Source organism: Equus quagga, chromosome 15 (genome assembly GCF_021613505.1).
Source record: "Equus quagga isolate Etosha38 chromosome 15, UCLA_HA_Equagga_1.0, whole genome shotgun sequence".
Classification (NCBI taxonomy): domain Eukaryota; kingdom Metazoa; phylum Chordata; class Mammalia; order Perissodactyla; family Equidae; genus Equus; species Equus quagga.
In genome coordinates, this window is record NC_060281.1 from 34,434,041 (window position 1) to 34,460,855 (window position 26,815).

The 26,815-nt window shown below is 43.4% G+C and overlaps 1 protein-coding gene and 1 long non-coding RNA gene across 6 annotated transcripts in view; both read right to left on the bottom strand.

Annotated features, from left to right (window-relative positions):
* Window positions 1-26,815, bottom strand: part of LOC124226946 (patr class I histocompatibility antigen, A-2 alpha chain-like) — a 445,476-nt gene that overhangs the window by 179,210 nt on the left and 239,451 nt on the right. Inside the window, exon 3 of one of the 5 annotated variants that reach the window (XM_046640780.1) lies at window positions 14,668-14,943. The exons of the other annotated variants lie outside the window; for them this stretch is intronic. Coding sequence (XP_046496736.1) covers window positions 14,668-14,943 — 276 coding nt within the window. The remainder of the gene's footprint in view (window positions 1-14,667; window positions 14,944-26,815) is intronic. 5 annotated transcript variants of the gene reach the window in all.
* Window positions 12,321-13,660, bottom strand: LOC124226953 (uncharacterized). Its single transcript, XR_006885411.1, has 3 exons — window positions 13,554-13,660; window positions 12,917-12,961; window positions 12,321-12,754 (listed from the first exon to the last, which is right to left on the bottom strand). It is a non-coding gene; the product is annotated as an uncharacterized LOC124226953 (long non-coding RNA).

Genomic DNA, 26,815 nt, shown 5'->3' on the forward strand with positions numbered 1-26,815 from the left:
CATTTGATGTGGGCCACCAAATGTTTTTGTTAGAACAGCTTTATTGAGATGTAATTCAAATATGTAATTCAACCATTTAAAAGAACTGGGTTTTAGTATATTCACAGCATTGTGCAATCATTACAACAATCCATTTTGGAATCCAATTCATCACCCCATAACCATTTATTCCTGAGCAGTCAGTCCCTAGTTCCCTCCAAAACTCCCCTCCTCCCTAGGAACACACTAATCTACTTTCTGTCCATAGGGATTTGCTTATTATGGACATTTCATATAAATAGGGTCAAACAACCCATTTGATCTTTTGTTTGTTTTCTTTCATGGTGCTTTATGTATTCAAGGTTCAGTGTGTGTAGCATGCATCTGTAATTCATTCCCTCTTTTTTGCCAAATAATATTCCACTACATTGATACAACTTTTATTTCTTTATTTATCAACTGACAAACATATGAATTGTTTCTGCTTCTTAGCTATTATGAAAAATGCTTCTGTGAATATGGTATACAAGTTTTTGTGTGGACATACGTTTACATTTCTCTTGGATAAACGCCTAGGAATGGACTTGCTGGTCATATAGCAAGTACAGACCTTGATGAACCGCCAGACTCTTCCAAAGTGGCAGCACCATTTTATATTCCCACCAGCAGTATACAAGGGTTCCAATTTCTCCACAACCTCACAGCACTTATTAATACTGGTCTTTCTTATTCCAGCCATCCTAGGAAGCATAAAGCCGTATCTCATTGCATTTTTGATTTGCATTTCCCTAAGGACTAATGATGTGAAGCATCTTCTCTGTGCTTATTGGCCATTTGCATATCTGCCATGGGTAAATGTCTATCAAACATTTGCTCATTTTTAAATTTTTTTTCCTATTATTGAGTTGGAAGAGGTCTTTATATATTCTAGAGACTAGTTCCTTAGATGCAGAATTTTCAAATATTTTCTCCCCGCCTAGGCTATATTTTTACTTTTTCGATGGTGTCCTTTAAAGCACAAAAAAATTTTTAAATTTGTTGAAGTCCAATTAATCTATTTGTTCCTTTGTTACACGTATTTTGGGTGTCATATGTAAGAAACCATTGCGTAATCTAACGTCATAAAGAATTATCCCTATATTGTCTTCTGAGAGTTTTATAGTTTTTTTTTCTTTTCCAAACCCCCCTGTACACAGTTGTATATCTTAGCTGCAGGTCCTTCTAGTTGTGGGATGTGGGACGCCGCCTCAACATGGCCTGACAAGCAGTGTCATGTCCACACCCAGGATCCAAACCCTGGGCCGCCGCAGCGGAGCATGCAAACTTAACCACTCGGTCATGGAGCCAGCCCCATCTTTCTCTTATTGCTGATTTAGCATTTATATTTAGGTCTTTGATCTACCTTGAAATAATTTTTTCGTATGGTGGGAGGTAAGTGTCCAACTTCATTCTTTTGCATGTGGATACGCAATCATGTTAGCAGATTAGCCTTTCCTCATTGAGTTGTCTCAGCACTCCAGGTTGAAATTCAATTTACCATAAATGTGAGGGTGGATTTCTGACCTCTCAATCCTATTCCATTCCATTCTAATTCTATTCTACATGTCTATCCTTATGCTGGTAACACTGTCTTGATTACTTTAGCTTTGTGGTAAATTTTGAAACCAGGAGTGTGAACAAAGTCAGACTTTGTTCTTCTTTTTCAAGAGTGTTGTGATCTAGTCCTTTGAATTTCCAGATGAATTTTAAGATCAAGTCATCAGTTTCTGGAAAGAAACCAGCTGGGATTTATATAGAGATTACATTGAATCTTTGGATCCATTTGGAGATATAACCATCTTAGCAAAAGTTTTTCATCATCCCATATTGAAACCATATTCTTAATGAACAATAACTCCCAACTAACCCCTTTCTCAGATCCTAGAAACTATCAGACATATATATGTATCATAGCACCTGAAAAGATGCTCAGAATCATTAATCAGTCAGGAAAGGAATATCCAAAGCACAATATATATGCATATGCTTACATTTGAATATCCTCTTTGGAGAAATGTCTATTCAATTCTTTTGCACATTTTAAAATAGAGTTGTTGGTCTTTTTGGTATGGAGTTGTTGGAGTTCTTTCCATATTCTGGATGTTAATCACTTATCAGATACATGATTTGCAAATATGTTCTTCCATTCTGTAGCTGCCTTTTTACTGTTGATATAATCCTTTGATACCCAGAAGTGTTTAATTTTTTTTAAATTTTTAAAATTTATGTAATTTATTTCATTTCATTTCATTTATTTATTTAGAGGAAGATTGGCCCTGAGCTAACTACTGCTAATCCTCCCCTTTTTGCCGAGGAAGACTGGCCCTGAGCTAACATCCATGCCCAGCTTCCTCTACCCTATATGTGGGATGCCTACCACAGCATGGCTTTTGCCAAGCGGTGCCGTGTCCGTACCCGGGATCCGAACTGGCGAACCCAGAGCCACCAAGAAGTGGAAAGTGCGAACTTAACCAGTGCGCCACCCGGTTGGCCCCAGAAGTTTTTAATTTTGATGAACTCCCATTAGCCTATTTTTTCTTTTATGCCTGTGCCTTGGTGTCATATCTAAGAAATCATTGGCAAATCCAATGTCATGAAGATTTTCCCCTATTTTTATTCTAAGACTTTTATAGTTTTAGCTCTTACGTTTAGGTCTTTGGTCCATTTTATATTAAGGTTGGTATATGGTGTAAGGTGAGTGTCCAGCTTTATCAGTTTGCATGTGGCTGTCCAGTTGTTCCAGCACCATTTATTGAAAAGACTATTCTTTCCCCCATTGTATGATCTTGGCACCTTTGTTGAAAGTCAGTTGGCCAAAGACGCATGGTTTTATTAACGGACTCTCAATCCTATTCCATTGATCTCTATGTCTATCAATATGCCAGTACCACACTGTCTTGACTACCATTGCTTTGTGGGAAGCCTTGAAATTGAGAACTGTGAGCCCTCCTACTTTATTCTCCTTTGATAAGGTTGGCTATTGGAGGTTCCTTGAATTTCCATAGGAATTTAGAATGAGTTTGTCAATTCCTAGACGAAGTCAGTTAGGTATTTGATAGGGATTGTGTTGAATCTGTAGATCAATTTCAGGTGTATTGCCATCTTAATAACATGAAGCCTTCTAATCCATGAACAGTTTTACATTTCTGTAGATGTTTAGTTTCTTTCACCAATGTTTTGTAGTTTCCAGAGTTTAAGTTTTGCACTTATTTTATTAATTATATCCCTAATATTTTATCCTTCTAAATGCTATTGTAAATGGAATATTTTTTAAACTTCATTCTTAGATTGTTTATTGTACAGAAATATAATTGATTTTTGCATATTTACCTCATATGCTACAACCTTGCTGAACTCCATTAGTTCTAAAAGCTTTTTAGTGGATTTCTTAGGATTTTCTATGTATAACAGCACGTCATCTGCGAATAGAAATAGTTTTATTTCTTCCTTTCCAGTTTGAATGCATTTTATGTCTTTTACTTGCACAGTTGCTCTGCCTAGAAGCTCGAGCACAATGTTGAATAGAAGTAGTGAGAGTCGACATCTTTGTCTTATTGCTGATTTAGGAGGAAAACCATTATTTTGCTATTTACTATCATATTAGCTTTAGAGTTTCCATAATTATCCTGAATCAGATTGAATAATTTCCTTCTTTTGCCCATTTGTTGAGTGTTTTTTTTAATCATGAAAGGGTGTCAGATTTTGCCAAATTCTTCTTCATCTGTTGAGATAAGCATGTGGGTTTTGTTTTTTATTATATTAATATGATGTGTTACATTAATTGATATTTTGTATGTTAAACTACCCTCGCATTTCTGGAATAAATTCCACTTAGTCATGATATGTAATTCTGTCTATATGTTGCTGGTTTTGACTTGCCATATTTTGTTGAGGATTTCTGTATCTATATTCATAAAAGATATTGGCCTGTAGTTTTCTTTTCTTGGGATGTCATTGTCTGGTTTTGGTATCTGAATAATACTGGCCTTATGAAATGATGTGGTACTGTTCTTTCCTCTTCTTCTTTTTGAAAGACTTTATAAGGAATTCTTTTTAATTCTTCTTTAAATATTTGGTAGAATTCACCAGTGAGGACATTTGGGCCTGGACTTTCTTTGTGGTAATTTTGATAACTGATTCAATCTTCTGACTCACTATAGGTGTATTCAGATTGTCTACTTCTTGAATCAGCTTTAGTAGTTTTTATCTTTCTATGAATTCGTCTGTTTAATTCAATTCTTGGCATACAATTGTTCATAATATTCTTTTGTAATTCTCCTTATTTCTCTGTGCTCAGTCACAATGTCAGTCATAACTCTTTCACTGCTGATCCCAGTCATTTGAATCTTCTCTCTCTTTCTCTTTTTTTAAGTGATTCTGGTTGAAGTTTTGTCAATTTTGTTGATTTTCAAAGGACCAAATTTGGTTTGGTGAATTTTATGTATAGTTTCTCTCTTCTCTTTTCTGATTTCATTAATTTTCACCCTAGTCTTTCCCTTTCCCTTCCTTCATCTTGCTTTTGGTTTAGTGTGCTCCTCTTTTACCTTTGACTTCAGGTGGAAGGTTAGGTCATTGAATTGCGATGTCCCTTTTAATATAGGCATTACAGCTATAAATTTCCCTCTCTGTATTCTTTTAGTTACATCCCACAAATTTTGGTATGCTGTGTCTTCATTTTCATTAATCTGAAACATTTTCTAATTTCCATTTTGATATCTTCTTTGATCCATTGGTTATGTAGAAGTGTGTTATTTGATTTCCACATGATTGTGTTTCCCAAATGTCTTTTGGTTATTGGTTGATTTCTAATTTCATGCCACTGTGAGAAAAGAACATACTTTGTGTTACTTCTATCCTTTTCAGTTTATTAAGGTTTGTTTTATGGTTTATCCTGAGGAATGCTCTCTGTGCATTTGAGAAGAATGTATATTTTGCTGTGATTGGGTGGAGTGTTCCATAAATGTCTGTTAGGTTGATACTGTTGGTTTATAGTATTGCTAAAGTCTTCTATTTTGTTGTTGATCTTCTGTGTAGTTGCTCTATCCACTATTGAAAGTGGTATAATCAAGTCTCCAACTATTATTGTTGTACTGTTTATTTCTCTCTTAATTTCTGTCAATTTCATTTTCATGTATTTGGTGCCCAGTTATTAGGTGCATATATGTTTGTAAGTATTTTATCTTCCTGAGGGATTGACCCTTTCATCATTATAAAATGTCCCTGTTCATCTTACTAGCATTTTTTTTAATTTAATTTAATTTTTATTTTTATTTTATTTATTTATTTAAAGATTTTATTTTTTCCTTTTTCTCCCCAAAGCCCCCTGGTACATAGTTGTATATTCTTCGTTGTGGGTTCTTCTAGTTGTGGCATGTGGGACGCCGCCTCAGCGTGGTCTGATGAGCAGTGCCATGTCCACGCCCAGGATTCGAACCAACGAAACACTGGGCCGCCTGCAGCGGAGCGCGCGAACTTAACCACTCGGCCACGGGGCCAGCCCCCTCTTACTAGCATTTTTTAAAAAGTCTCTTTTGTCTGATATCAGTGTAGCTACTCCAGCTTTGTTATGGTTGAGATTTTCCTGAGACATCTTTTCCATCCTTGAAAATTTAATCCATTTATAATTGAATCTCAGATGTGTCTACTGTAGACAGCACAGATGTGTCTTGTTTTGTTTTCAGTCTAACAATCTGTGCTTTGATTGACTTGTTTAATCCATTTATATTTAATGTTAATGCTGATGCGTTGGATTTATGATGCCATTTTACTTTTATTTCTATGTGTCTCGTGTCTTTTCACCCCTCTATTCCTCTTTTGTTGATGCCTTTTTATTAAGTGGATATTTTCTACCATAATACTTTAATTATTTAATAATTTTTCACTATACTTTTGAGTAATTTACTCAGTAGTTACTCTAGAGTTTACCATATCCTTATGTTAATTTATCAAAATTCACTTCAGGTTTATATTAATTTCAGTGAGATATAGAAACATGACTCTACAGCTGCATATCTACTTCTTTTTTGGGCTGTTTTGTTATACAAATCATATCTAAATGTGTTACAGACCCAACAACACATTGCAATAATTATTACTTTATATAATTTTGGGCAGTTTGTATTGCTATATCTTCAAGGTCACTAGTCTTTTCTTCTGCAATATCAAATCTACCATTATTCCCATCTCACATTCAGTGTTCTTTTCAACTCAGACCTTTTCATCTCTAGAAGTTTGATTTTGGTCTTTTATATACTTTCACGTCTCTTACGTAACTTTTTGAACATAAGAAATACATTTACAGTAGCTCTTTTAATGTCACTTACTGCTAATGCTAACATCTCTATCAGTTCCAGGTTAGTTTAAATTGATTATTTTTCTCTGCCTTGTGGGTGGCATTTTTTGTTTTCTTTGCATGTGTGGTTATTTTTTATTTGATGTCAGACATTATGATTTTACCTTATTAGGTGCCAGACATTTATGCATTCCACAAATATTCTTCACCTTTTATTTCTGGGACACAAGTTATTTGGAAGTTGTTTGATGCTTTTGGATCTTGCTTTTAATATTTGTTAGGTAAAACAGGAAAATGTTTAGACCAAGGCAGATTATTCCCAACTGCTGAAACAAGACCATTCTGCTGACTACCCAATGCCCAGCAAATTATAAGATTTTGCAGTACGGCTGGTGGGAACAGGCATGATTCCTAGCCCTGTAGAGCACTAGATACTATTCCCTGTAATCTTTTTGGATTATTCTTTCCTGTCCTGGGATAGTTTCCTGGTGTGCAAGCACTGATGAGCTGAAGACTTGAGGGGAACCCTCTGCAGACTTCCAGTGCTTTTTCTGTTCAGCTGTCTTCTCTATGTGCCTTCACCTTCGATTGGCTGTCCTGGCCTCCCCATTTCCCAACTCTGTCCCCTTAACTCAGAGAGGCTGCGGGGCTCTGTTAGGGCTCCTCCTCCCTGCCCTGTGTCCTGGACACTGTCTCCAGGAAGGAAGATGGACAATTGTAGGCTTGCTTTACCTCTTCTCTTTCCCTTCTCTTAGGGATCACAATCCTTGTGCTGCCTGTTGTCCAAGGTCTCAACACCATTATTTTATATATTTATCTGAATTTATAGTTGTTTAAGATAGGAGAGTAAATCTGGTTCTTTTTATCCCTCATAGACCAAAGGAAAAGTCCGTAAACTGAGTTTTTAATTCAAACTGTTTTAATTTTAATTTTGAAAAACTTGGTTGTTTTGAAAAATCAGATAGGTTATATTTAATTTCCTATGTTCTGCAGGTGTGTTTAGTTTTGTCAGTCTTTTTCTGCAGGGATTTTCAATGTTTCACTTTCTCTTTATATCATATATATGTTTATATGTTTATATGATGTCTCGGTTATGTCGTAATCTATGTCTCATAATTCCAATATTGAAGTTTATGAGCCTCTTTGTACTATCCTTTGTTTTTCTGCTTCTCAATCATATATTTTTCCATTTGCACTTCTACATTTCTTGCTAAGAGCTGCTTTTTTTCTTGCATAATTATTTGTGTAAATTCTTAGAAATCTAGGTTAATTGTAGATTTCTGTAGAGATTTTTGTTTCTTTCTTCCAATTTTTTGGTCATCATCAATCCAGGACAATTATAAACTAAATTCATGGCATGAAGTTATTTTGGTCCAAAATGGTAAAGCAAATTTGGACTAAAATCACAGGAGGGGTAGCTATGGTTGCAAATTATCGGAAAGCGTTGTGTGCTCCTTTTTTATGCTAGCTCAAAGGCAAATTTCCTTAGACTACTCTGTTTTAGGGGATGAAGAAGATTTTGTTTAGTTTCACCCTTACTGTGAGGATATGAACCTTGTTTCCCCAGATTTTCAGGGAGGGGATGTCTCTCATGCTCCCCACATGAATAAGCTCTGGGCATCATTTCCTGTCTCTTGCAGCTCATGAACCCAAGACAACCAAAGCTTTTTCCAGATTTGGCAAATGCCGTAAGGATAAATACAACTTTTCTCTGTGGATTATTTGCCCACTTTTTTGTATTGGTCTACGTCATTATTCTCTTGATTATTCTACTATAGTTTTGGATGCTTTTTATATTTTATCGATTATTTTTAGTGGAAGTGGCAGCTTTAAAATTTAGCCTCCCAGGTTATGGAAATGGAATCCCCATGACCTATTTGATGATTGCTGGTATTTACCTGGCTCCAGGGCAGGTGCTAGAATGCAAGTCCACCTAAACCAATGCTACCTTGAGTCTTCCAGGAATGGTGCTCCTTTCTGAACTGCTTGTAATCTGCCCACAGTAAGACAGAAACAGAAACTGAAAGTGAGTGTAAGTAAGTAAACCTCTATCTTATTTTGTCCCAGACTGGTGACTGTCACGGAAAAGACGAGCACTTATATTATGTCATTGGATCTGCTAACACAGTTTGATGATTCGCTCTTCATGAACCAGAGACTGAGTGGCAGAGTTTCTAAACTAGGATGGTTTTTACACTCTTGGTGGGGTCACGTAAATACTGATCAATGTTATACTCTCCCAAGAACTATGTGCACAAAGAAATATAAATATTAATGTAAAATGTCAGTGTATATAAGTAAGGATCCTCTGAAGTCTTACAGATCTTGGTTTTTTAATGCCAGCAAGAGACAAAGGCAGGGAGAAGACATTTTGAGGAATCACTTTCTCATCCCACAATGCCACTCCCCCTATTTGTGAAAATGCTAGAGTAGACAAAAGCTGGACCCCATAACACACTATCAAGGGAGTAAGTTGAAAGATGTCACTTATCCAACCAAACCTGAGTGTCTACATGTACCAGATGAAGTTCTTGTTTCAGATTACTCCTCCAAAAGAGTTGAAGTTTGTCATTTTTTCCCATTCCTCACCCTTAACACGACCCTTAGAACCTGTACCTTCTTTCCTTGTTGGGAGAATCCCACACTTAAAGAGTCTTGGAAGGAGGCAGAGACCCCCTCCACCCATAAGAGAGGGAAACCCACTTTCCCAAACATCCTTGCAGTTGAACATGTCATAAGGCTCCACCAGTCAGGTGACCACACGCTGGACTCTGACTCAGGACGTGGTGACACAGATAGACTGGAACTGTGCAGTAGGCATTTGGCAAAGGTGGCATGAGTGGCAGTAGTGTCATGAAGCAGCCAGGGGCAGCAGAGACAGCAGTCCTAGCTACAGGACCCAGTGTCCAGCACCAGGAGAGTCAGTGGTAGGAGCAGTGGCATCTGTGCCTAGAAGCAGCAGCAGCAATTCCTATGTGGGACCCAAGGCCCTAACACTTCTCCCTCTTTCTATTTATCTACATTCATTTATGTTTCAATTAGAACAATTTGGAATCCACTGTTCACAGCAAGAAGGGAGTGAGAAATCCATGTAGGGAAAAGATTCACAGAGCAAGGATTCATTTTTTCCCAGCTTTATTGAGATTAAATTGACATATAATATTGTGGATGTCAGAGGTGTACAACCTGTTGATTTGATCCTTACACGGCAAAATGATTAACACCATAGAGTAAGCTAACACCTGCATCATGTCACATAATGACCAATTCTTTTTTGTGGTGAGAACATTTAAGAACTCTCTTAGCAACTCAGACTTTCTTTTGCTGAGCTGATAACCACTTCCAAAATCTACCACCTGTGTACACCCCATGGTAGAGACAAAACATATACCTCCCAGCATACGTCTTGCCTCTTTCTTCCCAGCAAAATTTTAAATGTGAATTTAAGACTCCTCTTCACCCTGATCACTCTCCGGTCATTGGCATCAGAGGTTCCCAATCTGGCCAAGCAGCAGGATAGCTTGTGGGCTTGTTACAAAATACTCAAGGCTTCTCCCTGGACTCACTATCTTAGAATATTGAGCACAGCACCCAAGAATCACTTATTTAGCTAGCCCTACATCTGAGACTGATGCACAGCAATGTGGCAATCCTGGTCTACGTTCATGCTACTAAATGTGTGATCTGAAGACCAGCAGCATCAGCACCAAACGGGTTATAAATGCAGAATCTCAAGCTCTACTCCAGACTGTCTAGATCTTACTGAGATGTCCAGAGGATTCCTGTGCACAGGACAGTTTAGGACTACCTGCTCTCCAAGCCTTCTAGATGTGGTGTCAGAACTATGCAGCGTGCTCTGCATGTGTGGTCTGATCAGATCACCTACCACAGGGGGCGGGGGTGTGGTTCAGGGTTCAGTCCTTGTTCTTTTCTTTTCTACAGTCATCACTCCCCTGGTGACCTCATCGGTTTTCAAGGCTTTAAATATCATTTATATGGTGCCACCTCTCAAATCCAATTCTGCAACCAAGACATATCACCTAAACTCCAGACTCAAATTATCCAACTGCTAACCTCAGTTGCATTTCTAATAAACAACTCAAATTCAACATTTCCTAAATCGGATGACTATGATGCTGTTTCCTCAAACGTGTTCCTTCTATCCTCCTCTCCATTTCTACTGGAGGCACTCCATATTTCTACTTGCACTTCTGAAATTTGGGGTGTCCTCCTTGATCCTCTTTCTCAAAACCCAGATTTAATCCATTAGGAGAGGCTGTAAAGCCCATCTTCAGAAGGTACCCAAAATCCAATCTCTTCTTATTATTTTCTCTGCTCACAGTCCAGACAAAGCCGCTAACATCTCTAGCCCAGGACACGGCACTAGTTTCCTACAGTTTTCTCTACCGGTTGCTTGTCCTTCATCTCTTGATTCTGCACAGCACCACACTGATGCTTCTAAAGAGAAGGCCTACGAGGTTATCTTCTGTTCAAAGCAGTCTTGTAACTCCACATCTTACTCAGAAAAGTCAAAACCTTCCACTACCTTCGAGGTCTACATGGCCTGGGTGTAATTCGGACCTCGTCTCAATATTCTCTGCTCCAGCCACACCAGCCTCCTCGCTCTTCCCAGAAACACAGACACACTCCTGCCTTAGCGCATCTGTACTGGGGGTGCCCCTGCCTGCCAAGAAGTTCCCCAGACATCCTCGTGGATAGCTCCTCATGTCCTTCACATCTTTCCTCAAGGTCACCTTCCCAGTGTGGCCCACACTGACCACCCTAGGAAAACAGTCACCTTCCCTGTCCCCACACACTTATACTCTGGGTCACCTTCCTGAAGGCACTTACAACTTCTCACATAAATACTTCCCTTATTTACTATGCTTATAGCATACAGTGTGCCCCTCACCACTAGAACACGTGCTCCCCAAGGCTGACAATTTCTGCCTGTTTTTAATTCTGAGGTTTCCTAAATGTAAAAATCCTTTGTCATCTATCTGGCAAATTAGTTGAATGAATGATCAGTATAGAGCACCTCCCTATTCTAGAGACAGTATGTTTCTTAATGCAACCTCAGGTCACACGTTGTTTGGTGGCAGCTACAGCACAATGTCCACCCACACTGACATAAGTGCCGCCTGTACTTTTCTCACAAGCGCTGCTCTCCCCTCCTCCTCTCTTCCACAGCCGCCCTCCTGCACGCTCACACACACAATTATACTTCTCTCTTCAGAAAGGACAATCCTAGGCTCATGGGCCCTATTTTTCCAACCAATTGTGAATCTAAACTAGATTCAACTTTATAAATCCATGTATTTAAATCAGAGCCAGCACAAGGATGACGAGGGCTATGGGCAGACAGACAGGGCAGGCAGCAGAGAAGACAGAAACCCAGTGGGAATTTATGTGAGATGAAAAACTACTGAATCCTTCCTGTCTACCACTTCTAGATTCTGGTTCTGTAAAAGTGGGGGAAAGATGGAAGGAACAATCCAGGAAACAGCTCTAGAGGGAGGGCAAGAGCCAGATGAGTCTGAAAATTTGTCCCTCGATACCACAGTCTCTCCTGTGTGCAGGGGCCACCCTGGGCCTTGAGGGGACAATGACAGGCCAAATGACTGCTGCTGCTGGCAGAGATGGGGACACCCAGAGGAGACTGAGACAGAACTCAAAACATGAAAAAGAACAGGCATAATCCAAAAAAATCCTGAAAGAAACAAAGTCCAAACACACAAAAGGCAGGTGCTGAGGGCCGGACCCTGGATGGAGCCCAGGCTGACCCGGCCAGAGGAAGCCCTTGCTGCCCACAGTCCTGAAGACACAACAATGCCCAGGTGATGTCCTCATTCCTGTGATCACAGGTACTGATGGAACAAGGTTCTATAGAAGGAACCAGAACAAAGGAGCAGAGAGATGCGCCAGCCAAGGAATGACATCACAGCCCATGATGTACTGAACACTGACTGTGCACAGGTCCCATCCACGCACAGACTCAGCACAGCAAACATGACTTCTGGAAAGTTCTCAGTGCTTCCAATTATTTCCACTCTCAAACTTTAGGAATCTTCTCCTTTAATTAACACATCAATCCCTTACAACAAGAATTATAAAAAAATTCACATCCAGATTCATATTTTCAATAAGGAAGCAAATGATCACTACTCAGTGCAACAGGGAGTTAAGACAGGGAGGGAGGCCGCCCAGCCCCACCTCTGCTGGAACAGGAAATTAGATCAGGGAAAGCACAAAGGTCAGTGTGGGGAGGGGGTCGTGGAGAGCAGGGGGTGGGCCAATCGCCTCACCTCCTCACATTATCCTAATAGGACCACCCACACATTCAGATGCCAGTTGCAGAAAGCGAAGTGTGGGCATCTGAAGTCACAAAGTGGGAGCGTGAACAAATCTTGCATCACTTGGTCTCCCACAGGGCCACTTCTCACACTGTAAAAGAGAATAATCGTGAACAAATTCATGTCAGTCACTTAAGTGTTGACATTCTCAACAGCCCTCTGCATGCTCAAAATGCCCCAAAGAATTCCCATAAACCAGTTGTGTCCCCTCTGCCCCAAAGCCCCTCCCCACTTCAGGTCCTCCAAGTCTCACCTTTCTGTGGGAGAGATGCATCAGAGCCTTGGGCACTGTCACTGTCTGGGGGAGAACAAAACAGGAAGTGGTCAGAGCCCACAGGAGATGAGACTAAAAGAGGAAATATGGGGTGTGGAGCTCCCCACCCCGGGGCTCCTGTCTTCAGTATTCCAGGGGTCTCAGGGATCAATCCCCCACTCAAACTTACTTGCAGCCTGCAGGTAAATCCCTCTTTTTTCACCTGTGGGAAGAAAACAGGGAGAAGGCTAAGCCATGAGATCCTAGAGGAATCCCCTAGTCCTGGACCACAGGGAAGTTTCCAGAACCATGACTGGATACCCAGGGCAGGATCCGGAAATATGAAGAAAGGAGACGTGTGGGCTAGACCAACTGCCCTCCTGGAGGTCCGTCCTCAGCAGGGAGCTTCCCTCTGACCTTCGACTGCTGGGAATCAGGTCCTCAGCACCAGAATTATCAAGGTGAAAAATCTCTTTCATTTTCATAAGTGCTTTACAAAAGAGTGTTAGCAATCAGGCCAGAGTGGCAAGCACGTGTATGGATGGCACTTCCCAGTAACGGGGCAGAGCAAGTTCTGCTTGGTTCTTGAAACCCTCAGTGGGACAAGAAAACTCAGATCCCAAACCCCCTTCCCTACCTGAGCGCTTCTTCCTCCAGATCACAGCTCCAGCCACCACAGCTCCAAGGAGACCCAGGCCAGCAATGATGCCCACGATGGGGATGGTGGGCCGACGCGGCAGCTCTGGGGAAGGAAGGCAGGGTGAGGGCCCTGATCCACAGGTCTCAGCCCTGACCCTGCTGAAGGTCTCCAGAAGGGCTCCTGATTTCCCTGAGAAGAGGCTCTGAGCCCACGGCTCCCTCCTTACCCCATCTCCGGGTGAGGGGCTCAGGCAGCCCCTCGTGCTGCACATGGCACGTGTATCTCTGCTCCTCTCCAGAAGGCACCACTACAGCCGCCCACTTCTGGAAGGTTCCGTCCCCTGCAGGCCTGGTTTCCACAAACTCCATGTCCTGGGTCAGGTCCTCCCCGTCACGCTGCCAGGTCAGGGTGATCTCCGCAGGGTAGAAGCCCAGGGCCCAGCACCTCAGGGTGACCTCACAGTCAGAGATGGGGTGGTGGGTCACATGTGTCTTTGGCGGGTCTGAGGAGAAGGGTCAGAAAATTCACTTTCAGTTACCTCCATGGGCCGCTGAAGCAGCACTCATGTGACCATCCTGAGAACGGACAGGACAATTGGTTTGAAGGAGGAAGCACAGAACCCAGACACGAGCCTGGACTTGCGGACTGAGGATAAGCTCATATTCCTTGGAAAGTTCTAGAATAAGGGTGAGTGCCCAGAGTTCCATCCTTCAGGTCTCTAAACAGGAGAACACAGACTTCTGGTTCTGATCTGGGTGCAGGGTGAATGACTCACAAAAGCTGGAGTCAGACCTGCAAAGATGTTCTCAAGCCGAGAACAAGGCCTTGAGAAAGTCATGGGTCACAAGACGGCCGCCAGGATCAAAGGGAACGAAGGACAGCGATTTCAGGGATGGTCTCCCCTCCTATTCCTCAAGAAACTGGATTCCTTCACTGTCCTGTAGAGAAGGGCGGGCCCTCTGGGCAAGTCTTTAGTACAGAACATGAAAACCTGGGTGGGTTCCTTTCTTTTCTGAGGGAGGGTATTCTGACACTGATCCCATTTCCTCCCTCTTTGTGGGAAGCCAGCCCAACCCGAGGGGAGATCAGGAGTCCCCGCGGCCCCTTGTACCCACGCGCTGCAGCGTCTCCTTCCCGTTCTCCAGGTGTCTGAGGAGCCACTTCACGCACGGGCTCTCCAGGTAGTTCCTGAAGTCCTCCGCCACACCGGCCGCCTCCCACTTGCGCCGGGTGATCTGAGCCGCCGTGTCCGCCGCGGTCCAGGAGCGCAGGTCCTCGTTCAGGGCGAGGTAATCGGCGCCGTCGTAGGCGGACTGCCTGTACCCGCGGAGGAGGCGCCCGTCCGGCCCCAAGTCGCAGCCATACATTTCCTGGAGGGTGTGAGACCCTGACCCCGCCCCGAGGTCAGCCCCGCCCACTAGGCCCCGCCCCCGCCCCCGCAGAGATTAAACCCAAACTGAAAATGAAACCGCGGAAAAGTCCCCGCCGGCTCTTCCCGGGTCGGGGGTCGGGCGGGTCCCGCAGCCTCGGGGTGAATCTCGGACCCGGAGACTCAGGGAGACCCCGGCCCGTCCGTGGGGATGGGGGGTCGCGACCTGGACCCGGGCCTGCGTCCCTCACCGGCCTCGCTCTGGTTGTAGTAGCCGCGCAGGGTGTTCAGGTCCACTCGGTAAGTCTGTGCTGTGTCCTTGAAGATCCGCGTGCTTCGCTCCCAATACTCCGGCCCCTCCTGCTCCACCCACGGCGCCCGCGGCTCCATCCTCGGACTCGCGGCGTCGCTGTCGAACCGCACGAACTGCGTGTCGTCCACGCAGCCGACGGCGATGAAGCGGGGCTCCCCACGGGCGGGCCGGGACACGGCGGTGTAGAAATACGGGGGGGGGGGGGGGCGGGGGGGGGGGGTGGGGCTGAGACCCTGGGGGCCGACGGATAGTGGCGGGGACTTGGGGTGGGAGGAGGAGGGGGCAGGAAAAGGGAGGGATTAGGATGGGGCGGGGCCGAGGTGGGCGGGGTCCAGGTGGGCGGGGTGGGGCGGGGGGTGGGTCTGGGCCTGGGTCCGGGGAGACGCGCCTTCCCCGGGGGTCCTGCGCCCCTGCCGCGCGGTCCCCTCGCTCCGCCCCCCGCAGAGGCTGTTTTCTCCCGAACCCGCACTCACCGGCCCAGGTCTCAGTCAGGGTCAGGGCCCCCGAGAGCAGCAGGAGGAAGGTTGCAGGCATCATGACTGCATCCTCGCGGTGTGGGGAGAATCTGAGCCCCGGCTGCTCCGTGCGGACTTTATACCCCGGAACAGCGGAGACGCTGATTGGCTTCTCTAGAAACCGGACACCCAATGGGAGTGAGAACTGAGGTCGCGTCATGAGTCTCCAGGCAGGAGGACCTGACAGGTTGTGAGAGGGAGAAGCGAAACTCAGGGAGACGGGGACTCCCCAACACTCAGCTTCTCCGCCCCAGACTCCGCCCTCGGGGCTGAGACCCGGAAAGCCGCGCCCTCTGTGTAAGTGAACAGTTCTCAAACATTTTGTTTTCAGGATGTCTATATAGTCATACAAATTATTGAGGACCCCAAGGATAATATTTCGTATGTGGGTTATATCTATCAATATTTGCCCTACTCGGAATAAAACAGTTTTAAAAAATTTTTTATTCTTTTAAAATATTATTGATAACCTATTACCTGTTAACAAAGAATATGTTTCCATGAGAAATCTCTTTCCAAAAATAAACAGGGTAGTGAGAAGAGTGGATCTTTTTACATTGTACAGTTTTGCAAGTCTTTTTTGTCTGTCTCATTAGAAAACTGTTGGATTTTCATATTTGCTTCTGCATTTAATGTTATTTTGGTTGAGGTAGATGAAAAAATACACAAATCTATAGGTGTAGTATTTTTTTTCTGCTTTTTTCTCCCCAGATACCCCCAGCACATAGTTGTAGGTCCTTCTTGTTGTGGCACATGGGACGCCGCCTCAACGTGGCCTGAGTGGTGTCTTGTCCAGGCCCAGGATCCGAACTAGCGAAACCCTGGGCCGGGAAAGGGGAGCGCGCGAACTTAACCACTTGGCCACGGGGCCGGCCCCAGGAGTAGTATTTTTAATAACTTTTTCATATAATTGTGGATATTTGTCTTTGATAAAAATCTTTGATATCAAATAAAATGAAAGTCCATAGTTTCTCAAAGATTATTTGCAAAGTGAAACCTGAAACAATATCACTGAATATTTCCTATTCTGTTACATTAAAATCCATTGCCTGTCTTGCACATTGAATGGCTCTTGTTCTCAGATATGATATTTTTGTGTGTTTGTGTGAGGAAAATTGGCTCTGAGCTAACATCTGTGCCAATCTTCCTCTATTTTATGTGGGACACCACAATTCCATGGCTTGAAGAGTGGTGCCAGGTCCACGCCCAGGATCTGAACCTGTGAACCCCGGGCTGCTGAAGTGGAGTGTGCAAGCCTCACCACTACGTCACTGGGCCCGCCCCCTATGATTTTTTTAAAGTAATGCATTGTTTCACTAAGTTATAGATAATTCTTCCAGTGTAGATTACACTAGAATCAAACTATTTTAAAAAATCACATTAGTTTTAATATTACCACAGATCCTAACAGAAAACTTTGTCAGTAGAGGGAAGCTGTCAAGCTTGCAGAGATGGGAAAGAAATGTTCCAAAATTCTGATTTTTCTCTTTAGAGCTTACATTTCATCAAGGCAAAGTACTATCAGTTATCTACTGTCAGTTGGTTTTCTTGAAGGGAGAGGCTCACATCATTTTCTAGAAAGTGTCTGTCAAATATTCAAGTAAAAAGTCTAAATAATCATATTTCTGTGTTGTTTTTTCCTTTAAGTAAAAATGGTATTCCATGAAAAAAGAGGCTAGTTCAGCTCCTACAAGTTATTTTCCTTGGGACACAGTACTTTGGAATGGAGCAGAAATGCTTTATATGTACATTCCATGTCATCATCTAGGATATTCTTAAATGTGGGTTTGAGGTGGATGATTTAGTAACAATGATAATTTTTAATGCTTCAACCAAGATGTTTTAAATTGAAACTGGTTTGGGGTCTTTTGTTTTTTGGTTTTTTCTTTTACAAGTAAGTGGTAGTGGAGGTAAGTACTATTGCAGTTTGGTACCATGGCCTCCGTTCTTACTAAGTTTTACCTCAGTGAAAATACCAACATAGTAAGAAGGTGAATGATGTCTAGTAATGTTATGAAAAGAGTTTTGACCTCATGGATCTGGGGAAGGGTCTCAATGACTTCAAGGTTTCCACAGACCACACTTTGAGAACTGCTATTCTAAATGAACCAGGGAGAGTCTCCCAGCTGGTCCCCACCTTTGCTTCCTCTTCATTTCCTGGAATTCTTCTCCCTGAGCTGCACTCCCTGACTCCCAAAACTTCACTTGGAACATTGGCCCTGGTCTCCTCTAGAAGAGAACTCACCCTCTGGAAATTTGATGCCAGAAAGTGTCCTCAGTCTGGGATGGGAGGTGGAGGGACAGGTGTTTCCCTCTGGAACTGGGGACAGTTTGTGCCTGAAGGCACAAGACCCACTGATGACCTATGTTGGTTTTGTTATACACCAGCTGAATATGTATTCATATCTCGGACAGAAATTTGATGTATCTGTGAGACAATTAAAATTAGCCTTTCCTTTTACATGGGTCTAATGCATGTGACTTGAGGCCCATAAAGTGTGAAGGGCAGTACTTGCCAATAGGACATTCTTTGATAAAGAAATTGTTCTATGCCGCCACCCTCCAATTTGGTAGCCACTAGCTACATGTGGCTTTAGAGCACTTGAGATGTGGCTAGTATGCTGACCAGTTGAATTTTTAATTTTATTTAATTAATTTAAATTTAAATAACCATATGCGGCTAGTAGCCACTTTGCCATAGTCTCGGAATGTCCTTGTCTGAGGTTGGTGTTCTGTGAGATGACTTATATCCAACAAGAGAGTAACATGTGAGGGGGTGAGCACTAGACCGGCTTCTAAGAACACTGAGGCCCCACTGTAAGTGTTAGACCAGTTCCCGATGTTGGGGACTGCTTTTTCTTCTTTCTTAAACTCAACATTTTAAAATAATTTCCTTCCCCAACCTCTAAAAAATATTGAAAACAATTTGGAAAAAAAGTAATACAAATGTCAAACAAACGTGTTGGTAATAAATAAATGTAAACAAAAATAAGATTATGGAATAAAAATTGGAAATAAAACCTAAAGTCTATCAAAAAGTATTTCATCTTGGCAAAGATGAAAATAAATGATGAGAGTATTTACCAGAGGGGAGGGAAAATACACTGTCAAAAAGATTCATGGGATTGAAACTGGTACAAAATCTCTAAAGGTCGCTTTTGAAAAATTTTTCGACAACTTCAGTGTGCTTACATTTTGGCAAAAAACTTTCTCTTTTAGGAATCTATACTAAGAAGATAATCACGCATGTTCTCAAAAATATATGTTCAAGAATGTTGCTTGAATTGCAGTTTATAAAAGCAAAAAAATGAAAATTATCTAAATGCTATAATGATGGTAACTATGAATAGAGGTACACTTAATATGACTCATGCAATGATGCCATGATTTACATAGAGGATCAGATTTAATCTTCAAAGCAAACTCATGAGGCTTCCAACATGTGATCCCTTTGTGTGAACGGGAAAGGGACTCAGAAAAGTTTAGGAGGTGGTGGAGCCAGAGTTGAACCCAGGGATTTTCTTTCAAAGCTTTGTTGACTTGTATCCGTGGTTCCCTGTCCCAAATTGGTGGCAGGATGACTCTGCACCCCATGCACGTGAACTGTTTCAATGTTCTAGAATGTTTTATGACAGGAGGACACTAGGCTAGAGCTCAAGAGGACAGCAAGGGGCAATGTGACTTAACTGCCCAAACCACGGTGAAGTCCATGATCGAGCATAAATTTCAAGGCCTCCAGTGGATCAGGGTCAGCTAGACTCTGGAGATACAGTGAAGAGCCAAATAAGGCCCTGGTGATATGGAGCTTGCATTGTCATGGAGATGGACGTTAAGCAGAAGTGACAAAGATATATGTAAATTAATTACTGAGTTAAGTGCTGTGAAGAAAATGTTCATGATGTCATGAAAGCAGATAACCAGGAAACCTAACAGGTCCCCTACCACTATCATCAATAATGCCTAATAGATGTAAAAGATATGTGGTATATGAAACAAGCACAGAATTATGTAAAATTATATACAATCATAGAGTAAGAAAGAGCTCTTGAAAATTAAAAATATGATCACAGAAATGAATAATTCAGTAGATGAACTGGAAAATTAAAGTCATACTCCCACTAAGTAGTACAGATGGAAAAGTCACGGCAAGCAGGAGAGAAGACCTATGAGAATATTAGTCTATCAATCAAGGAATTCCAACACATTAATAACACCAGTTTCAGAAATAATGCACTGTATGAAGTGATAGTAATAATTCAAGAATATTTCTTAGAGTTTCCAGATAAAAATTTACATTATGAATGGCCTAGCCAAGTTACCACAGTAGATGAAAACAGACCCACACTACGACAGACACAATGAAATTTCCAGAAGAGGGTATAAAAGAAGAGATCTTGAAAACTTCAAGAGGTGACAAACACAGACCTGAAGGCTAGAAAACATTGCAGTAATGCCTTCCAAATTCTGAGGAAAAAATATTCCAACATGGAGTTTGATACCAAGTCAAGAGGTGACTAAGGGTTGGGGCAGCCTAAGGATATTTCAAATGTTTAGGGTTTCAAATTTTTACTTTCCATGTTCGCTTCCTCAGGATACTACCAGGCAAAGTGGGGAACAAGGATGAAGAAACCCAAAAAAGGGGGAAATGGGATCCAGGCAACAGAGGAGCCAGAACAAGGGAGAGAGAAAGGGCTCCCAGGGTGAGGTGAAGGAGATCAGGGATGTCAGCCCTGCCCCAAGTGTGCAGGGAACCAGTCCACACGTGGCAGGACTGAGGGCTGTGGGACAGGTGTCTCCACAAAGGTGAAGTTGATAGAATAACAGATGTGTTCAAATATGTTCATGAAGATTTAGACTCTGGGAAGAATAGTGGAATGATTTAGTAATGAATACAACAGAAACTAAGCAAATGAAGAAATGAGATATTTATTTAGTCCAGGGAACATAAAAGTTGATTCAAGAAAAGAAAAGTAATCATAGTCTACTAAATGCTCAGTTGTGACTAACGTTTACGTGGTCATAATAATGCAGACATGGCACATTGAGCTCATCAAAGTTGTAAAGTAATTATATTGGGTGGACGGAGGTGTAAGAAAGAAGCATGGACGGAGGTGTAAGAAAGAAGAGCCAATTCACTAAAACTGAAAAACAAAGGAGTGTTACAAGCATGGTGTTTATAAGCATAGAAGTAACAATTAGAGAATCAGCTAAAAGAACTAAGACAGGCTGTCTTTTTTTTTTTTTTTGAGGAAGATTAGCCCTGAGCTAACTGCTGCCAATCTGCCTCTTTTCACTTAGGAAGACTGGCCCTGAGCTAACATCTGTGCTCATCTTCCTCTACTTTATATGTGGGACGCCTACCACAGCATGGTGTGCCAAGTGGTGCCATGTCCGCACCCAGGATGGGAACCGGTGAACCCCAGGCCGCTGAAGTGGAATGTGCGAACCTGACTGCTGTGTCACCGGGCCGGCCCCAAGACAAGTTGTCTTTCAGACTCAGGAAATGGAGGGGTGGACATCTGTCTTCATAACAAGCCTTATAGAAATATTAAACTTTTTAAACTACCTATATCTATTTGATAAAAATAAAAAGACAACATGGTCAGTGAGAGAATGGACTAAGGAATTGTCCTATAAGGAGTGTCATAGGAATGGAGCCATAGCTGGGATTGAGTGCTGGACTTTTATGGGAGGATTTTGTTTTGGTTTATTTAGTTTTGTTTGTTTTTGTTTTTTAATGGGAGATATTACAGCCTGTTTGCATCCAGGAATGAAGGAGCCAGTAGAGAGCAGGAGGTTGATGCTGCAGGGGAGGGAGGGGATGTGACCCTGAGCCCAAGCTGAGGGGTGGCCTTAGACAGGAGCAGAACCATCCATCATCACTGCTGTGAAGGCAGAGGATACAGGTACAGATGTGGGGTTCTGGTGGTAAGATGATGCAGTTCTCACCTGAGTCCTTTACTCTGGGTGAAAAAAGAAATGGGAGTGGGGAAGGAGTGGAGGGGACAGAGGAAGGAAGAGAAAACTCAGATATAGCCCCTTCAGCAGGTATGAGAGTGAACTGCCTCAGGGAATGGCATCTGGAGAGACCAGGGCTGGGGGCCACTCAGCTCTGTGCTCATCAACTTAGAGAGAGAGTTCCAGCCCTGGGGCAGCAGCAGGAGGATACATAATAGGTAGGAGATACTGCAACAAAATATCTCCAAGTGTGAGGATTACAGTTATTTTTACTTTGTTATGTATAACTTTTAACATTTTATAATTTTTCTACAGTGAATATACATTATATCATATGTATTATACGTTATACATATACATCATAATCAGAATATAAAAGCTTTGCCTAATTTCTAAAAATGGAAGGCAGATGGGTATGAAAGAGCTCAGGGCACAGAGCTGGAAGTGCCGGGTTCCGTGTCTGGGCAATGAGCTCACAGAGCCTTTTCTCCATCTCTCAGGACGCTGTTCTCTGTGGAGGCCAAGCAGGATCTTTCTCTTCTTTTTGGGGTGTGGTCATTTATTAATATCTTGTCAGCTCCGATGCTTTTAAGAAGATTTTTTTATCTTGTTTTCAGTGGGAAAATTTGTCCGTACAGTCTAGCTCACCTTTTTCAGAAATGGGAATTCTAAGGCAAAATAGTTCAGTGAAAAGGTGATTGGTCCGTGAGTAGAGGATCAGAATTTGAGTCTTCACAATGATCTGAGGATGATCTGTCAAGTGTTTTACAAGTGTAAGGGATTTTAATGTAATGTATTTTTGAAAACATTATTCATGTACACAGGGGAATTCAAACGATACTCAAGAATATGCAAAAATAAGTCACATCGTCTTTCCTCCATCTCCCATTCTCCCAAGTCCTCTACCCAGAAACCATCATGGTTAGCAGTTTCCCATTTCTCTTCTCAGAAAAATGTATCTATGCATTAACATATACTATTATGTCTGTGAAAGAGCTCAGGCCACAGACAGGAGAAAATATTTGCCATCACATATCTGATAAGTGACTTGTTTTAGAATATATATAGAACTCTTAAAACTCAACAATAAGAAAACAAATAGCTGAATTAAAATATGAGCTAAAGACTGAACACACACCTCACCAAAGAAGATATAGATGGCTAATAAGCATTTGAAAAGATGTTCAACATCAGATGTCTTTGGGGAAATGGAAATGAAAACAACAGTGATGTACCATTACACACCTATTAGAATGTCCTAAATCCAAAAGCTGGTGATGCCAAGTGCTGCCTGGGACGTGGAGCAGCAGGAGCCCTCATTTATTGTGGGCAGGAATACAGAATAGCACAGCCATTCTGGAAGATATTCAGCAGTTTCCTATACAACTAAACATAGATTTATCATACAACCTACTGATCACTCTCCTAGGTATTTATCCAACTTATTTGAAAACTTACATTTGCAGAAAAACCTGCATGTAAATGTTTATAGCAGAACACCCCTTAAGTGTGGGCTGCACACGGTGACTTCCTTCCAAAGACTACTGTGTGGAGAGGGACACAGAAAATAGGAGCTTCACAGGGAGAAACCTGGGAAACACGACCTCAGCCAGGTGGTGAAGGTTAACATCATCAGTGATTAATCAAGTGGGTATTATATACTCTTGATATGCTGTGTTGAGAATGGCGCTTCACCTCTGTGGGCTTGTTCCCAAAATCCATAGCCCTGGTTGACCAAACGCAAATTGAGGGACAGTCTACAATATAGCTGAGCAGTACTCCTCAAAAATGTCAAGGTCATCAAAAACAAGGAAAGTCTGAGAAACTGACACAGCCACAGGAACCTGAAGGAGACGTGATTGGGATGTAACTATGTGGTATCTTTGATGGGATCCTGGAAGAGAAAAAATTAAAACTAATGAAATCCAAATAAAGTATGGTGTTTAGTAATAATGTAAAAATACTGCTTCATTAGCTGTGACAAATGTATGGTGGTGATATGAGATGTTACTATCAGGGGAAATTGAGTTTGGGATATACAGGAACTCTGTACTAACTTTGCAACTTTTCTGTGAATCTCAAAATATTCTAAAATTAAAGTATTTGTTTATAAAAACAGCCCTCAGAGAAGCAAGAGAGCGTGAAAGAAAAAATTATCTACTTTTCACTTGTCATCGAGGAGCAGCAGAGAGGGGTTGTAGGAGGAAAAATGGAAACCTCAGACTCAGGGCAGGGCTTCAGAGCTCTCCTCTCCTCCAATGCCTGCTCCACCCCTGAGCCTGAGCCCAAGGCTGCTCAGAAGGCATCCTCATCCCCCATTGATGCCCAGCCTCCAGGTCAGCCACCTCTGCCTGACTCAGACCACAGCCCATCCTCTACCTTTGCTGTGCAAATAGGAGAGAGCAGAGAGGTGGAGGTCCAGTGTGACCACAGGGCTGAGGTCAGAAGACCAGAGCTCTCCTTTAGTCTCCTCACCTGGGGCCTCCCCAGTGTATCCCTGGGCTCCCAGCAGCAGGACAGGGCTGTGCACACAAGGAGGAGACCCCATCCAGTGTCAGTTTCGGAGTCTGAGTTGTTTCCCAAAATACATGCAGATAGAGGTTTTCCTCCCCATTGCATGACCGTGGACTTAGGCCTCAGGGAGGAACAGACTTCCAACCCATAATAGTTGGTTCCCAGGTCGGAGGTGGACCCCACAAACATACTGGGTTCCCTCAGTCTCCTGGGATGTACCTTGAATCCTGGAGTTCCTTTCACTTGTTCCTGCTGCCGCTTCCAGGGATGAAGCCTCACCCTCTAGGGAGTCAATTCTGGATTCTCCATCCCTAGGGTGGGGTGGAAGAGGGGGAGGAGGAGGAAGAGATCCCCAGGGTAATGGCGTAGGAAGATGTGGAAGCTCTTGGAGGAGTGAGGAGATAGAGGGACATTAAGAAGATGAAAGCCAAGAGGAGTGAAGGGGGAGGATCCAGACAGGAGAGGGGGAGGGGCAGGGGTCAGCTTAGTGGACACCTGTGTGGGGAGGGATGGGTTCTGTGTGGACAGAGGCACAGGGGCTCCTTGCTGGGGCACTGAGGGCTCTGTTTTCACCTGGATGGTAATTACACAGGCGGTAGCTCTATAAGTGGCTGGTGAACTATACCCGAGTTTAGGCATTTTTCTTTACTTACAGGTGTAGTATAACAAAGATATGGAAGAAAGGGATAAGAAGAGGGGAGGGGAAGTGATTCAGGGGCTTCCTCTCTTCCAGAACAAGACCCTCCCCTCCACTCCTGACCCCCTTATGATGGGATGACAGGGAGAATCAAGGAGCTGAGAGGAGAGGAGAGGAGAGCTAGGCCTGTGCCTCCCTGGAAGGGACAGCCCTGGCCTTGATTCCAGGGTTTCCAGAGTCCCACCCCCTGCATGATGACTTCACAGCCATGTCTAAGGCCATCCCCCTTTCACAGTCATCAGCTACCTGGACATTTTCTCTTCATTCGGTAGGACAGCAGGAGCCACTTCTCCCAGAAGGTAGGCCACAGGGCTGTTGCCAGGGAGCTGTCCAGCTGCTGAAGGCCAGGGGGACGTCCCTGGAATGTGGAAAGCAGGACATGGGGTGAAGCCTGGAGACAACAGTGGGCTACGAGGAGATCAGTGATGAGTTTGGGTCCAGACTTCTGCCTAACATTTCCCTCGGAACCTGAATGGACCCCTGCTCCCCTCCCCAGGCCTCCAGAATCCACTTGTCCAAACGCCATACCCAAGGACACAAAGGTTGGACCATTTTGTTCAGGTGTCATACCATTCACTGACTTGCAGCCTGGAGGGAAGCCCTATGCTCCTCCCCATCCCCTAGAGCCCAGGACCCAGCATCCTGCCTCTACTTCCCCTTCCTGGACCAAAGCAAACGTGGACCTGCTGTATAGATCTCTCATACCTCCCTCCCTGTAACCTCCAAACCCAAAAATTGAAAAGTTCTTGGGGTGCTGGATCCAAAACTAATTTCTCTTTTTGTAGAGTTTTTTTTTTTTTTGAAGATTAGCCTTGAGCTAACTACCACCAATCCTCCACGTTTTGCTGAGGGAGACTGGCCCTGAGCTAACATCCATGCCCATCTTCCTCTGCTTTATATGTGGGACGCCTACCACAGCATGGTGTTTGCCAAGCGTGCCATGTCCACACCGGGATCCGAACCAGCAAACCTCAGGCCACAGAGAAGTGGAACGTGGGAACTTAACTGCTGTGCCAATGGGCTAGCCCCCAAAACTAATTTCTGAGCCTGCTGAATGACCTAGGTGTTAGGGAGTCACAGGTAAGGGGAGGACTCCCCTGGGCCCTCCAGGCTGCAGCTGATCCACACCTTCCTGCTGGGCAGAATCCGTGGATTCTGGACACAGGACTAAGACTGGGAGGATTGCACTGCCTAAAACCGCCGACCTGGCCAGGGTGCTCCTCTGAGTCGAAGGGTCTGCGGAGGCAGCTGGTGGTTTGGCTTAGTCCTTGGCCATGTGCTTTGGCTGCATGGGAACTGCAGGGGGGCACTGTGTGGCCTTCTGTCTGCTTGGCTCTGGCCTGGGATAAGCCAGTGAGGAGCTCCTCCCCTAATTGCTTCCCAGGGAACCGCTCACCTCTCCTGTGTCAGTCTCAGCTTCGAGGAGATCTCGTCACTACACTTCTTCATTCATGAACAAATACTTATTGAGCATCTGCTCTGTGCCAGCCACTACTCTAGGTCCTCTGGGATGTATCAAACCAACTCAGGCAAAACCCTGCCCTCACGGAGCTTACATGTGGAGAAGAACAATGGTAGGGAAGATGAGGGAACCAGTTGTAATTTTAAATATTATCCTCACGGGAGGCTTTCCTGAGAGGTGACATTTGAGCTAAGTCCTGAAGGAGGTGAGGGAGTGAGCCCTGTGGTTACAGGGAGGAAGAGTGTTCTAGATCACCCTCTGCACAGACCTGAGGCTCTATTGGGGAAGCACTGAGGCTCCAGCAGGAATGGGAGTGGGCAGACTTCAGGAAGGACTTCTTGTAGAGGAATTGTGGGGATCTGGGTTTGTATATCTCATGACCTGCTCCCCCTTTGTGAGATTCATGGAATCCTGGAGATTGGAGGAGGATG